Source organism: Belonocnema kinseyi, chromosome 3 (assembly GCF_010883055.1).
Source record: "Belonocnema kinseyi isolate 2016_QV_RU_SX_M_011 chromosome 3, B_treatae_v1, whole genome shotgun sequence".
Taxonomy (NCBI): Eukaryota; Metazoa; Arthropoda; class Insecta; order Hymenoptera; family Cynipidae; genus Belonocnema; species Belonocnema kinseyi.
The window spans coordinates 89,908,405-89,923,714 of record NC_046659.1 but is presented as its reverse complement, the minus strand read 5'-3'; the positions used below and the strand labels follow the sequence as shown (position 1 = coordinate 89,923,714).

Genomic DNA, 15,310 nt, shown 5'->3' with positions numbered 1-15,310 from the left:
GAAGAAGAAAATTTCTAATCGCGCGGGAAATGACCGGTAATTCAATTTTGTTAAACCGGGAATTTATTTCAGATCGACGAAAAATTTAAGTTTTCATGTTTTTAATCATTTTCAATTTTTCACTCTGTGAGATTTTTTTCGCTTACTTAAGGTTGATAGTCGAATTCATATTTCAAACATACAGAAACAATCATTTTCTCAATTTTTTCAATAAATTGCTTTATCACGATTTATTCGCTTACCCCTTTATTTATCCTGATTTGGAACATGGAATTTTAGAAAATAGATTTTTTACATGGAACGGGAAATTTTATTAAAGAATTATAATTCGGATTTAGAAGAAAGGAATTTAAGTTGAAGAAAATTTAAAACATTTAAAACAAAATGTATGTTTTTGGAAATTTTAAAATAAAATTGGAAGCTTTTTGAGGATTTTGTAAGGTTTGGGATTCCTGGGAAATTTTAAAAATATTTTTTCAAAATAAAACATTTTAATTTGTGAGTGAACTTATTAAATTTGGTTATAGACATAGATAACAATTTGACACTTATTAATTTAGTAAAATTTTTTCAAGTTTAAAAGATATTTTGAAGTTTTGAAAAGATTCAAAATTGAGTAAAAACTTTAAATGATTTAAATAAATTAAATAATTTCTAAAATTGCGAAAAAAGAATCTGGAAGATATTAAGGCCTTTTTTTATAGAAAAAACTCTTAAAATATTTAGAAAAATTTAGATGTTTTGAAAAAATATTTAAAAATTTGTAATGAAATGATACAAAATGTAGATTTTTGCAGGTTTCGAACAGAAGATTGTGAATCTTTTTAAGAAAGAAATGTAAAAGGTTTACTCGGAAATCAAAATTTTATAAATATTCCAATGAAAATGAAAAATGATTTTTATTTCGGTAAAATAATTTAAAGAGAATGTTTAACAAGATTTAAAAAGATTTTCAAAATTTTTAGAAAAAAATGTGGAAGATTTCAAGCCAATTCTTTTTAATTTTGAAGGGGTTTTTTCCATTATAACTTACAATTAGCAAATATTTAAAAATATAATCTGGTTTTTTTAAGGACTTTGAAAGGTTTTAAGATAATAATCTTCTTGTGATTCCTGTGAAAATTTCGAATTATTTTTTATTTTAAAAGAATAATTTTAGGAAAATATTCAATGATATTTGAAGAAAAAACAAGTTTTTATGTATAATTAACAAATGAAAAATTATTAATTTGAAATTAGTATACTTGAAATAAAAAATAAATATATATATATCATTCTTCAAATTAGAGCATTGATAATATGACATCGTGGATTTATACTTTTTAAGCTTTTAGTGGTTTAATTTGCAGTTCAGTTTTTATTACTTTAATTGAAAAAAATTTAGCTTTCGAATTTCGTAAGTTATTTGGCTGAAAAATTATTACGAGTTGGGTAATGACTGGGAATTTTTTAATTTGATTAAAAAGGCCACCTGTTCCTTTTTTAAATTTTCCGCCATAAAGTAATCGATATTCGATTGTGAACTCTAGCAACGAACAAACAACGAATGTTTCCGAAACAACCCGAACTGAGCAACGTTTCAACTACTGACGTGAAATGCACTTCAAGCTGTACAAAGCTCTGAGTCTAAGATTAGTTCCAGTAATTGTGAGATTTGTAAAAGGATTAGATGTTTCATATAAATTTCATTGCATATATTGAGTGTTCATAGTTTAGTGGAAAACTGTCCCCTGTGAAAATCATCTTTTTCGGCTTCAGGAAAGGTAAATATACCAGTATTTTAAGTCAATATATTATACCAACTTTTGTACGAACATAACCTATTAATTTTGTTATACTTTCTACCCGCTTTTTGCCGATTTTATTTTCGTACGTCTGCATTCTTGTTTATAGTGTATTAAACTAATGAATAATGAGAATAAAAATTACTTGACTTCTTGTTTCTATGAAATATTCAAATAATAACTTTCTGTCGGCAATCTTAGAACAATCAAAGCTGGGCGTGAAGGACTGTTTTCGAACAAATCTTTTCTTAACTATTCTAGAGTCTTTCTGTTTATATTAGACATAAAAAAGTAATTATAGTCATATTTCATGTTGTTTTCGACATCATGCATGCATTTCTGCAGATTTGATAGCCTAATATGTTGGTAGCGTCCTAATCCATGTATAGCGCTGCTATAGGTTTAATTGGATAAACATGTGCGAGAAAAAGTTTGCCTTTAATCTAGCTCACGCCGGATATTATTTTGAATAGTAAGTTACAATTATAGGCATAGGTTTATATCTTTTTCAAATTTGATAAAATACTGATTTATTATCAGTTACAACAATTCGGGTTGTTGGAGGTCAGGGAAAACCAGGAAATCAGGGATTTTGAAAAAAAAAAATTCTGCAAAAGTCATGAAATTTCTGTAAGAGGCTCTTTAAATAACTGTCAAAGATAATAAATGTGAAAAAAGTTTATTATAATTTTAAATTTTGTTATTGTAATTATAAAAGATTCTATTTCGAAACTGTTTTGCGACTAACGTGATATAATATTGCTGTCAATTTATTTGCCTTGTAATTCCATTTCTTTTTTTGTTAGTTCCTTCTGGCGAATATAGTTTTTGTTAAAATTTTTATTTTTGTTTAAAAATTCAACATTTTTGTAAAATAGTCATCCTTTTTGGTTACTTTGATTTTCCATGTACACTATATTACAGGATTATATGTACAAGATTACACAAGATTGCATAAGATTATTGCAATAATATAGGGTTTACATAGATTACAAGGGATTAAATTTAAATAACGCACCTGAAAAAAAGAGAAATTAAAATTTCTAATAATATAAGGGAATGTGGCAAATATGCCCAAAAATTAAAAAAATTAATTTCGAAATTAATGTAGAAAGCCAAACTATTCCAAATATGGGGAAAAGTTTTTAAGAATTTAGGATATTTGCAAAACTTCTAAGGCATTTTCAAGAGCTTGCAATTTGTAATATTTTAGGGATTTTTAGAAGATTCCAAGAATTTTTTTATTAATTTGAAGGGACTTTAAGGTGTTTGACATATTCTAGGATAAAACGCATGGAGCTATTTTACAGGTCCCAGAAGGTTTTAAGTTATTTAAAAAATTTTCACGGGATTTTATCAGATTTCCGAGGATTTCAATGATTCTAATTGAGTTTAAAGATCACAAGGTATTTTAAGCAATTTCCTAAGATTTCAGAAAATATACCAGATTTCATAGAATTTAATAGGATTTAATAATATTTTAGTGGATCGATTTTTAAATTCTTTTAAAGTTTTGATTTAATTGATCCTAAAGATCAATTGACAAAATGATCAAATGATTTGAAATGTTTTAAAGTCTTTTTCTAATTCCTTGGCATTTTTAAGATATTAAAAAAAATGTTGAGGGATTTAAAATATTTTATGTTATTCAGGCAATTTTAAGAGTTTTAGATAGTTATAGGGCATTTCAAAAAATATGAAGGGATTCGAAATATTTGAAGAAATTTTAAAGGGTTCCCAGAACTTTTTAAAATTTATTTTAATAGTTTGAAGGGATTTTAAAGATTTTAAAATATTTTACGGTATTTAAAAAGATTTTAAGGCATTTTCAACAGATTTAAACAATTTCAAGGGATTTCCAAAGATTTGAATAATTTTAAGGGAATTTCCAAAATTTGCGTGCGGGCTTTGAAAATTGTCTAGAATTTCAAAATATATGGAAGGATTTTACAGGATCTATGAGGTTATAGGATGTTTAAAAAGATTCCAAGGGATTTTATAAGATTGTAATTGGTATCAATAATTCAGTGGTGTTTTACATCAATTCCTCTATATTCACTCAAATGTTACTGAAATAAATTGATTTTTTCGATTAAAAAAAAAAATGTAGTCATTAGTCACTTTTTTGATAAGAAATTAGTAGGGTTTCAAAGATTTGAACATTATTTTTTGGAATTCACCCTTCATTCTTTGGAATTCTTTTGAACTTTTTTAATTCTTCTAAATTTACTCAATTCTACTTAATTCAATGGATTATTTTCAAGTTTTTATTTAATTGATTCTGAAGTTCTTTAACCTCGCCATGAATTCCCTTGCAAAATGAATTCCTTTGCAATTATTGCAAAAAATGTAATGTCGTGTTTAATAGGATTTAATTATTTTTTCTAATGTTATATATTAATATACCGAAAGATTATAATACGGGATTATACATATTATTATGCATATGGAATTATACATGATTGCCAGAGATTACAGGGGTTAGATAAGATTACATTGGATTAAATGACAGGGTGTGCACCAGATTACAATATTGGTTAACCCTTTGGTAGAAAATCTGTATTCTGTGTTGAAAATTAAACTTTTTTTTGTAGAAAATTAACTTTTTCGTTGAAAACTCATATTTTGGAGTTGGAAATTCAATTGTTTAAAAGTTAAGCAACTTTATTAAAGATTCATCATTTTAGTTAAATATTTATCTGTTTTGTTGAAAAATCTTTTCTTTTTTTTTTTTTTTTTGAGAATTCAATTTGTAGAAACAAAAATTATCCGCCCTGCAAAAATGGTCCAGTTTGTATAAAACTCAAAGGATGTCTTGCTTGTGAAAGGACAAATTCAACATAAAATTTGCAGAACATAAGTGTGCTTTTTTCGTTAAATTAGATTTTTTATTTTTAAATAAATCTCAGTTTTGCGTTTTTTTAGATTTTGAACCTGAAAATTTGGAAAAATTCAGGGATTATAAAAGAATAAATTTGCAAAAGTCAGGGAATTTTTTTAAGATGCACATTAAATAAATTTCAAGAATAATGAATTCAAACATTTAAATTTAAAATTGGTTTTTTTATTTCAATTTATATTGATCCTATAGTTTAACTCTTACAAGATTAGAATACTGGTCTTTAAATGTGAATTCTTAGAGAAAATAATAAATTTAAATGACCGGGAATAAGGTTTGAAGACCGGTAAATGAACGAAAACAATTTTCTATTAAAAAGGCCACGCTGAAAAAGTGCCATATTGGCAGAAGGTTTGCCGGACCCAAAAGTGCCGACAGGCGACACAAGTCACGAGTAATTTGTGTAGTCAACTTTTAGACTAAAAGGATTTCCTACCGGAACTACGAAAAACTGAAGTCGGGGACAAAAGTCGAGGCCTCTCACTTCTTTTGATTGCAACTCGCTCAAAAAAGATATGAATTTGTTTAATAACAAGCGCTTTTAAGCCTAAAGTGTTCCGAATTTAAAGATTTGCTTACATTTATTACAAAAAAAAGGTTTAAATAACAGGGCTTTTCGGCCTTTTTACAACCGTCGACTTTCACTTGTTCACTGAAAGCGGCTCCAAATGTGCAGTTTTGTGTTGCGAGTGTAGTACAGTAATTAAATTTATGATAAAATCAGTGTTGTAAAAGAAATAGAGGGTGGCTGCTCGACCGGGAAACCGGAGATTATAGGACACCGGGAAATAACCGTGACATTTTTAGTTAAATTGTTATCTTTTTCAATTATTATATCAATCAGGTTAGAATGCGCAATCAAAAAATCTTCCATTTTCAGTTTTAAGCATATATTTTAATTTAAAGAGTTTTAAAACGCAGTTTTAAAGACTAAAGCAATTAAAAATTAGAAGCATTTAAAATCGAAAATTTTGGATCAAAAACGTTTTTAGTTTATCAACTGTAAATATAAATTAATTCAAGATTTTTTAAATTAAATTATACCTTAAGATGTAAAAAGTGAATAATAATTGATTTTACGAGAAGATTCGGAACAAGTTCACAGTTTTAGATTTTCAAGATTTTAACGTTAAAAATTACTGTTTCAATTGGAAAGTCTTATTAGTTAAACAAATGTAAACGCCGGATTGAAACTTTATAAATTATTTTGAAATTTAAAATAACTTGAAAATAATATATTTATAATTAAAGGCTTTTATTAAATGTCAAATATTATTTTAGTCTAAAATATTCCATTTATAAAGCATTCAATTGGAAAAATTTTAATTCAGAAAAGGAACAGTTACTTAACATTAAGAAATATCTGATCGTTCATTTAAAATCAGTCATTATAAATCAAATATGAAATTGTTGCATTTTGATGTATAAATAACAATTTATTTCTTATTATTTGTAGAAAAAATTGTAGTAAGCTTAAGAGATATTAGGATGTTTGGAAAATTAAAAATTAATTAAAAATATAAAATTATTTCAAATAATTTAAACGAAATGTATGCGCGTAACCTAATTTAAAACCAAATATAGATTTCTACAGATTTCGAACAAAAGATGTAGAAGCTTTTTAAGAATTGGGAAAGGTTTCAGAAGAATAAAAAAAAATTTCCCAAGATTACTAGGAAAATTTAAAATCATGATTTTTTTAGAAAAACTAATTTTAAGACAATATTAAAAAGATTTGCAAAATTATAAAAAATGAATGAGGAAGATTTTAAGGAATTTTTCTTGCAAAGTTTTAGGTAAAATTCGAATGCTTTTAAAAAAAGTTTAAAAGTTCTAAAAAAAAACTTCACACATAATTCAATGTTTGAAAAAATATAAAACTACTTGTAGCTTTTTCAATATTTTGAAATACAAATTTACAGCTTTTAAAGAATTTTAAAAATATTTTAACTTTTAATTTAAGAATTGCTCAGTTTGTAAAAAAAATGTAATTTAGTTCTTAATGTTTCTAGCTTAAAATTGCTTAAAATGATATAATTTAGAAATTTTTTAATTCACTGATTGATTTTTTAATTTAAAGCTTTGAAAATGATTACGTGGACTTATATTTTTGGAACTGAATCTTAATGTTTGCATTCTATAATTTATCAAAGTTAAAAAAATTGGAAAGTGTTAGTAGCTTCTATTTTATACGTACAAATTATTGAGCATTTGAATGCAAAATTTTGGAATAAAAAAGATTTTAAACTACAGTTTTTAAAGTTTAAAATTCAAGAGATCCACTACGAGTGCTTTAATTTTCAGCTAAGTTTTTATTACTTCAGATGGAAACATTTGATTAAAACGGCCACCCTGAAATGTCATTTTGAATATATCTGTTTTAGTGAGTGTTGGGCACATGGATAGCACAGCGGGGCAAGTGGTAGAAGAAGGAACCCTTTCGATGAGAAACGTAACTCTGTTGTCACATCTATTCAGGGAAGTCGGCTTGCTTCTGGAGTTACTATTTTCATTGAACGGGTACTTTTTTTACCACTTGTCCCGCTGTGTTGCCAAAGTGCCAACACTGATTAAAGTCAGAAAAATAAAAAATAATCATTCTTGCGTAAAAATGATTTTATCATTCATTTAATTATTGCACTGCACTCGCATCACAAAACTGAACATTTGGAGCCACTAAACGTCGCCCTGTCTTCATTCGTTCTCAAAATAAAGTATTTCAAATAAATCCCTGCTAAAAGTAAATTATTAAATATTTCAGAAACTTAGATGTGTTAAATTGCGACGGGGAGAGGGGATTTCAAAAAAGCGTTAAGACTTTGTTGAAATCGTTACTTGCTTCACAATTTGCCTCCAAATACTTAATCCTGAAACGTTTTAATTTTTAGGAATAATCCAAGACCGGATAGAAAATGGCGGCTCGACTTTTGAAAGACCCGGCTACGGCGAGTAGCCGAATCTTCGTCGGACATTTGCAGACAGATGACATGAACAGAGTTGAGTTAGAAGAACATTTTTCAAAGTATGGGACAATTGTAGGGTCTTTGATAAATCGGGGATTTGCTTTCGTACAGTTTGAAGATGAGCCAGCAGCGCGAGCAGCCATACAGAGTGAGAATGGTGCTTTATTTAAAGGAAGACGAATGGGTACGAGATTTATTAATGTAAAAAATATTTTCAATACGTGTGTGAAGTATTCTTCACATTGAAATATGTCCGTTTTGTTTTAGATGTAAGACCAGCAAAGGCAGATAATCCAGGTATGGGAGGAGGAATGGGCGGTGGTATGGGAGGAGGAATGGGTGGAGGTATGGGAGGAGGCATGGGTGGTGGTATGGGAGGTGGCATGGGCGAGGGATTGGGTCGACTAGGAGGACCACCAAAGCCATTTGGTTTCGGAAACGATTCATTCAAGGGTGGAAATTCAAGCTTTCGAGGAAACAATCAAAGTTTTGGTAGTGGAAATTCCAATTCAGGGAACGATAATTCATTCCAAAATACTGGTCCAATGCGAGGTAGTAACGAAGCGTTGAATCGTGGTGATCAATTCGGCGATGGGAACATGAGCAGGGACAGTAACGATCAGTTTGAACCGTTTAATAACGATGTTCCGAATAGACCAGGAAACCAATTTAGTCCAGGGATTCAAAATAGAGGTGGGAACGATTCATTTGGTGGTGGACCGGGTAATCCAAACAGAGGAGGGAATCAGTTTGGTGGAGGTGGACCAAATCGGCCTGGTGGTATGTTAAATCAGGGAGCTGGCGGTGGTCAGGGTGGTGGTGGTGGTGGGGGTGGTGGTGGAGGAGGCGGTGGTAGTGCGGGTAGACAGCGTGGAAGCAGAGGCGGAAAAAAGAGAAAGAATGATGGTCCGGGTGGTCCTGGTTTTAGAGATCGTAGTCCTCTGAGTCGTGGGAATCGTTTAGACGATATGGGTGGTCGGGATTGGGATATGGGTAAGCCAGGTATGGGAGGAAGAGGTCCTGGATTTGGTCGAGACTCCTTCAATGATAGTGGAAATCGTTATGACGACTTTAAGGCTCCTTTCGGGTAAGCAGACATTATTTGTCACTGTTGAAAAGGCTTAATGGACAGCGCAGTCGATACGTTTATAAAGTAAAAATATTTTCAGGCCACCTTCTGCACCTGCGGATTATCCACCTCCTCCTGCACAAGCTGAAAAGAATGACTGTGAAATCATTGTTGTCAGTAAAGCTCTCACGTTAGTATGATTACAATTTGTAGAAATAGGGCTTATTTAGAAAATGCCCCTAATTCGTTAGGATCCCTGATTATCAGTTTATTGAAAGTTATTTTTATGTTACAGAGAATATGCGGAAATTATTGAGTCACGTCTAAAGAAATTGGGATTGACGGTTGATTTACTGTTTCCAAATGAGGAAGTGCCCCTCAGTCGAGTGCTTGGAAATATAGCGAGCAGGGGTTGCTTATATGCTGTGGTCGTCACGCCGATTAATCAGGAACATCGTTCTCTCACTTTGAACATCTTGCATGGCTTGCCGCAGGGTTCGTATTATTTACAGATGTTAATGTTGAGAAAAATGATAGTTGAGCAGGGCGTCGTTCGTACTAGGAATGCTGGGGTCAATGAATTCTGGAAAACCAGGGGATTTAAAACTGATGAGGAAAAGTTATGGAATATCAGGGAAACCCTGAAAGATTTTAGGAATTTTCTAGAAACTTAAGTGGAAGTTTATAATATTCCGAAAGACTGTTGTCCAGATTTCACATTTTTCTCATTAAAAAAAAAAGAAAGAATTCCTCGTTTCTTCCCCCGTTTTCAAGAAACTTTCCGGTGTTCTCGTTTTCCCACCTCAATGCAAACTGAATTAATAGAAACCAATAAGAAAATCAACTATTTTTATTCGAAAGTTGATTCTTTTTAATTAGAAAGTCTACTGTTTGTGGTTTAGAATTCACCTCTTTTTGTCAAAAATGATACTATTTTTCGGTTAAATATTTAAGGGGGAACACCACTGTGAAAGCGTGAAAATTAAGTAATATTCATGAATTTTTTTTGTAGGTAGCAGTAATTATTTGAGGATCAGACAAATAATAATTTATTTAGCATATATTCAGCTATATTCACCCAAATTTTTATTCAAAAATATATAAAAATTGCGTTAGTTATATACATGAATGTAATGAAAAAATAAAAAATGACCCCTCCTGGTGGCAAGGATACAGCAGTAAAAAAATCATCTGAAAGCAAAAAACCAAAATTTTTATTAATCTGTACAACAATCGCTATCGTACGTAGCGGTTTTTTTTATTTTATTTTTTTGAAAAACGGCTATGTACAACCTTAGCCAATATAAGCACAAAAATTTCAACAAAAAATTAAAATCGGTTCATTAATTTTCGAGAAATCGATGCCACCGTGTTAAAAAAAGTCGTTTTGAGAAAACGCGTAAAGTTTTCATTGCATGTGAGATAGCGCTAGTTGAAATAATATAGTATGTGGTGTTCCACCTTAAATATTTTATTGAAAGATCTCTTTTTTTACCATTTTCTTTGATTGGAAGTTTAACTATTTCATTTTTGGTTGAAAATTGTTGATAAATAGTTGAAAATTCAACTTTTTGTTTCAAAGTTCATGTCGAAAAATCGTTCTTTTTGGTAGAAAATTAATCATATTGATTCAAAATTTAGTACGAGGTTGTAAGTTGAACTAATTTGTTAAAAATTCATTTTATTTGGTGATGTTTCAACAATTTGGTTGAAAATTTGTTTTTTCTTGTTTGAAAATTCATCGTTTTTAGTAGAAAATTAAACAATTTGGCTGACATTTTTTTTCTTTCTTGACTTGCTTTGGTTAATAATTTAACTATTCAGTTAAAAAATCATCTATTTTGTTAAAAAGTCATTTTTTTCTGGTCGAAAATTCAACGGTTTGTGTTAAAATCTATCTTGTTGACTGAAAAATTCATTTATTTGGTAAAAAATTGAACTATTCAGTTAAAAATTCATCTATTTTATTGAAAATTCAATTCTTTTGTTAGCAAGTATTTTTTAGTTGAAAATTCATTTATTTGGTTAAAAATTTAACTATTCAGTTCAATATTCATCTATTTTGTTGAAAAATATTTTTTTTAGTCGAAAACTCAACGGTTTGGGCTAATATTAGTCTTCTTCATTGTAAAATCAGCTTGGATAAAAATTAAACTACTTTGTTAAAAATGTATTTTCTTGGTTAAAGATTCATAATTTTAGTTGAAAATTCATTTTTTCGTTTGTCGAAAATTCAATGTTTTTGGAGAAAATTCATCTTGACTGAAAAATCAACTTAGATAAAAGTTGAAATACTTGGTTAAAATTCCTTTATATTGGTTGAAGATTCATAATTTTAGTTGAAAATTCTACCTTTGCTTAAAAATTTCACTATTCAGTTAAAAAATTATCTATTTTGTTGAAAACTCAACTATTTGTTTGAAAGTTGAAACACATGGTTAAACAATCGTTTTATTTGTTGAAAATTAGTTTTTATTCCTTGTTTGAAAATAAAGTTTTTGGAATTCAAATTTAACTTCCATTTTCGGTTTAAAATTTATGGTTTTTTTGTAGAAAATTGAACAATTTGGAAGAATTTTTGTTTTTTTTTTTACGGAAAAATTTTTTTTGGTTCAAAAATCAAACATTTTTTTGCAAATTCGTCTCTTTTATGAATATAACTTTTTTTCTTTTAAAATGAGTCTTTTGGTTGAAATACCAACTATTACGTTTTCTAATCATTCATCTTTTTGGTTGAAAATACAATTGTTTTGTTGAAAATTTTTTTTGTTTTTTTTTTGTGTGAAAAATTAACTATTTTATTAAAGATTCATCATCTTTGGTTCAAAATTTAACAGTTTTTTAAAACATTTGTCTTTTAGGGAGGAAATTTCATCATTTGGATTAAAAATTCAACTGTTTTTTTTGTTGTTGAAAAAATCGACTTTTTGTCTTGAAAATTTAACTATTCAGTTTAAAATGTTCTTGGTTAAAGTTTGACTTTTGTTTGTATGAAAATTTGACTATGTGGTTGAAAATTTGTGTTTTCAGGCTTAACAGTTAACTGTTTTTAAACATTTTGTCTTTAGCAGCTTGAAAAATCATTTCTTCTGATAAAAAATTAAGCTTAATTTGGTTGAAAGTCCAATATATTTCGACTTTTAATTTTAAGCGCTTCATATTAAACTCAATTTGGTCTCTACACAGTCGTTTTATTTAGAAGAATTTAGTCAGGTAAAATGAAAAAATTGCTCAGGGAAAAGTAAAGTAATATTGAAATTCAGATTTGGTAGCAGCCTTGTTGTGCACCTTAAAAAACTGTAAATAACAGAGTGGCCGCTGGACCGGGAAACCTGGAAAACCGGGAATTTTATGAGGCCGGGGAAAACCGGGAAATGACAGATTGTAATTATTTCAATCCAAAAGACTTTATAAGAATTGAAATTAGTATATCATTTATTCTGATAATTTTATTTTTAAATAAAAGTTTTCATGATTTATCAATAATACATTATTAATTCATAGTTTCAGGTCTTTCTTTATATTATTTTTTATATTAAATTTAATAAATAAATTTATCAATGTATTATTTCTTTAAATTTTTTTAGCCATTAAAAAATGTAAACGTACATTTTACTGTTTTCAACTTTAAAATAAATCCATAATAATATAGTCATAATTATAGGTTTTTATTAAATTTAAAATATAGTCAGTCTAAATTATTTAATTTTTTTCCCATTTAATTTGAAATTTCTTAATGTAAAAAAAGAATAAGTATTTAATATTTAGCAATATTTCACTATTTATTTAAGAGGCGTAAATTGAACTCAAATATTTAAAAGAAAACTATCTGAAACTGAATAGTTTTACATAGAAAGATTTGAATCTTTAGATTTTCGAAGAACTTTTAATCTTTTATCCTTACAATTTTAATTGTTCTATTTAAAGTGTTTAATTTATAAATGAAATTGTGAAATTTGGATGCATAAATAACAATTGAATACTTTTTATTTGTAGAAAAAATTTGAATAATTTTAAGAGATACATAGAAGTTTAAAAAAGTTTCAAAATTAATTAAAAACTTGAAATTATTTCAAGTAATTTAAACGAAGTGTGTTAACATTTTTTCATGACTTCTAAATATATTTTAAAATCAATCTAAATTTTTCTATAATGTTTGAAAATCCTGCAAGTTAAAAAAAATCCTTAAAATCTTCCATGTTCTTCTTTGATAATTTTTTTATCACTTAAAATCTTCTTAGACATTCTGTTACAATAATTGTTCAATTTTCCTAAGAATCTAAACTAGTTAAAATTAAAATAATTTAATTTCTAATTTAAGAACTGTTAAGTTAAAAAAATTATTTTTAAATTTTTAATGTATCTAGCTTAAAATTACTTAAAATAATATAATTTTGAAAAATGTTAACTTCATTGCTTGATTCTTTAATTTAGAGTCTTTAATAGACTAAATTTTAGACTATTGAAAAATGTTAACGTGGATTTATATTTTTGGAACTTAATCTCAATCTTTGAACTCTATAATTCATCAAAGTTGTTAATTTTACAGTTTATTCTGCATTTTATTAAACATTGTTTATTTGAAAAGTGTTACAACTTTCTATTTTGAACGTGTAAATTTTTGAATTGAAAAACTTTTGAACTTCAATTTTAAAAGTTTGGAATTTAAGTGTTCCACTTTGAATGCTTTAATTTGTTGCTTATTGTTTATTACTTTATATGGCAGAATGTTTAGAATATAGTTTGATTTTTTACATTTTATTGGCCGTGAAAAATGTTTGCGAACTGGGAAATGACCGGGAATTTTTTTCTTCGATTAAAACGGCCACCCTGAATAAGAACTTTTAATTAATCGGGAAAATGGAAGCTTTAGCCTGGAAAAATTGGTAATTTGCAATTGGTCACAGAATTGGCATCCTGATCAACCCTAGATCAGTATTAAAACCGTAAAAACTCATTCAGAAATATATTATTATTTTATTTTGCGAATACAGAGCACAGAAATATGCCAGTGGAAGATGCAATAAATTTGATCGCACGTGACTTTGGAAATTACAAGGCTGGAGGTCGCTCTGTTCCATTGAACGCTCCTATCACAACTGAGCGTCACCCTGACGCCATTCAAGTTCTTCTGAATATGTTGGCCGATAATCTACAAATAACGGTTCTCCAGTACGACAGGGTACTAAAATACTTGGAAGTAAGAAGAGAAGAGCAAGTCCAGGTTGAATTAGGAGATGCGAAAGATTTGGCATTGGCGGTTAGCGATCCTAAGCAGGCAGAACTACAGTCAAGAATTTTGAACATCCTTAACAGCAACAAGCCCAATTCGTCTGGACCTGCACCTATTCCAGTACCAGCGCCTGCACCAGGTCCTCCAGCTCCTTGGGCATCAGGTAAAGATCTCCACTTTACATCTTTCGGCAGTGTGTCAATTTGATCGCGTTCTTTCCATTTCCTCTTCCCATACTACCCAACTTACCCTCACGCAGCTGCTGGACCTCGAGACTCCAGTTGTCGACACATTCCAGAAAGGGTTCTCTCTACTTGATGAGGAATAATAGTATATTGTGCGTCTAGGGGTTGTTAGTGAGCGCGTGCCGGGCATACGATATTTTTTTTAACAAATGAATGTTCAGACATTTCTCAAAATACAATCATGATTTCAGCCCAGATTTGATTTCTAATAAAGGAAGTATGATTTACGGTAATTTTAAGGACAATTCATAATAACTTACCATAAATTGTCCAAAATTGAATTTAAAAATGTCTATAAATTTCCGAAAATTTATGGAATTTTTCGGTCATTTATGGTAACTTAACAGGTAACTTACCATAAATTATCAAAAATTCAATTTTAATCAGTTTCCGGGAGTTTATGAAATTTTTTGGTAATTTATGGTAATACTGCAGGTAATTTATGATAGCTTATTACAAATTGCCCCAAATTCAATTTAAAAATATTAATATTTTTACGAAACTTACCATAAGGTAACTTACCATAAATTCAATTTTATACATTATAATCAATTACCCGGAACTTGTGAAATTTTTTGGTAATTTATGGTAATATTACAGGTAATTTATGGCAACTTATCATAACTTGCCCCAAAATCAATTAAAAAAATATTTAGAATTTTCCGGAAATTTATGGTAACTTTACAGGTAAATGTGGTAACTTACCATAAATTACCCAACATTCAATTTTAAACATTTTGATCAATTTTCGGAAATTTTTCGTTAATGTATGGTAATATTACAGGTAATTTATGTAAGCTGAAAATAAATTACCCAAAATTCAATTTCAAAATTTCTATTAATTTTCAGATGTTTTCAGAATTTTTCGGAAATTTACAGTTATTAGACCAATTGTATATGGTAAATTTCCGTAAATTATTGCAAAATGATAATATCTATAACAAAAATTTTCTGCAATTTTTTACAGCGATTGGGCTGATTATCGTAAAATGCGAGTTCATAAATGTATAATTTTTATTCGTCACTTTTGACGTCCCTTTTTACTCCCTAGGGATTAAAAAGTAGTGCCTTAACTTCGCCTCATAGGCGTCAAAAAGGGCTGAAATCATGCATGTGG

The 15,310-nt window shown here is 28.7% G+C and overlaps 1 protein-coding gene across 3 annotated transcripts in view; it reads left to right on the top strand.

Annotated features, from left to right (window-relative positions):
• Nucleotides 1-1,606: 1,606 nt before the first annotated feature.
• The window catches only part of LOC117170331 (RNA-binding motif protein, X chromosome-like), a 61,884-nt gene continuing 48,180 nt past the window's right edge, over nucleotides 1,607-15,310 (top strand). For 2 of the 3 annotated variants that reach the window (XM_033357050.1, XM_033357048.1), the window contains exons 1-6: nucleotides 1,607-1,763; nucleotides 7,572-7,830; nucleotides 7,914-8,733; nucleotides 8,816-8,905; nucleotides 9,011-9,210; nucleotides 13,710-14,111. In XM_033357050.1, coding sequence (XP_033212941.1) covers nucleotides 7,596-7,830; nucleotides 7,914-8,733; nucleotides 8,816-8,905; nucleotides 9,011-9,210; nucleotides 13,710-14,111 — 1,747 coding nt within the window. In that variant the 5' untranslated portion in view covers nucleotides 1,607-1,763; nucleotides 7,572-7,595. The remainder of the gene's footprint in view (nucleotides 1,764-7,571; nucleotides 7,831-7,913; nucleotides 8,734-8,815; nucleotides 8,906-9,010; nucleotides 9,211-13,709; nucleotides 14,112-15,310) is intronic. The other variant, XM_033357049.1, reaches the window with a different exon arrangement.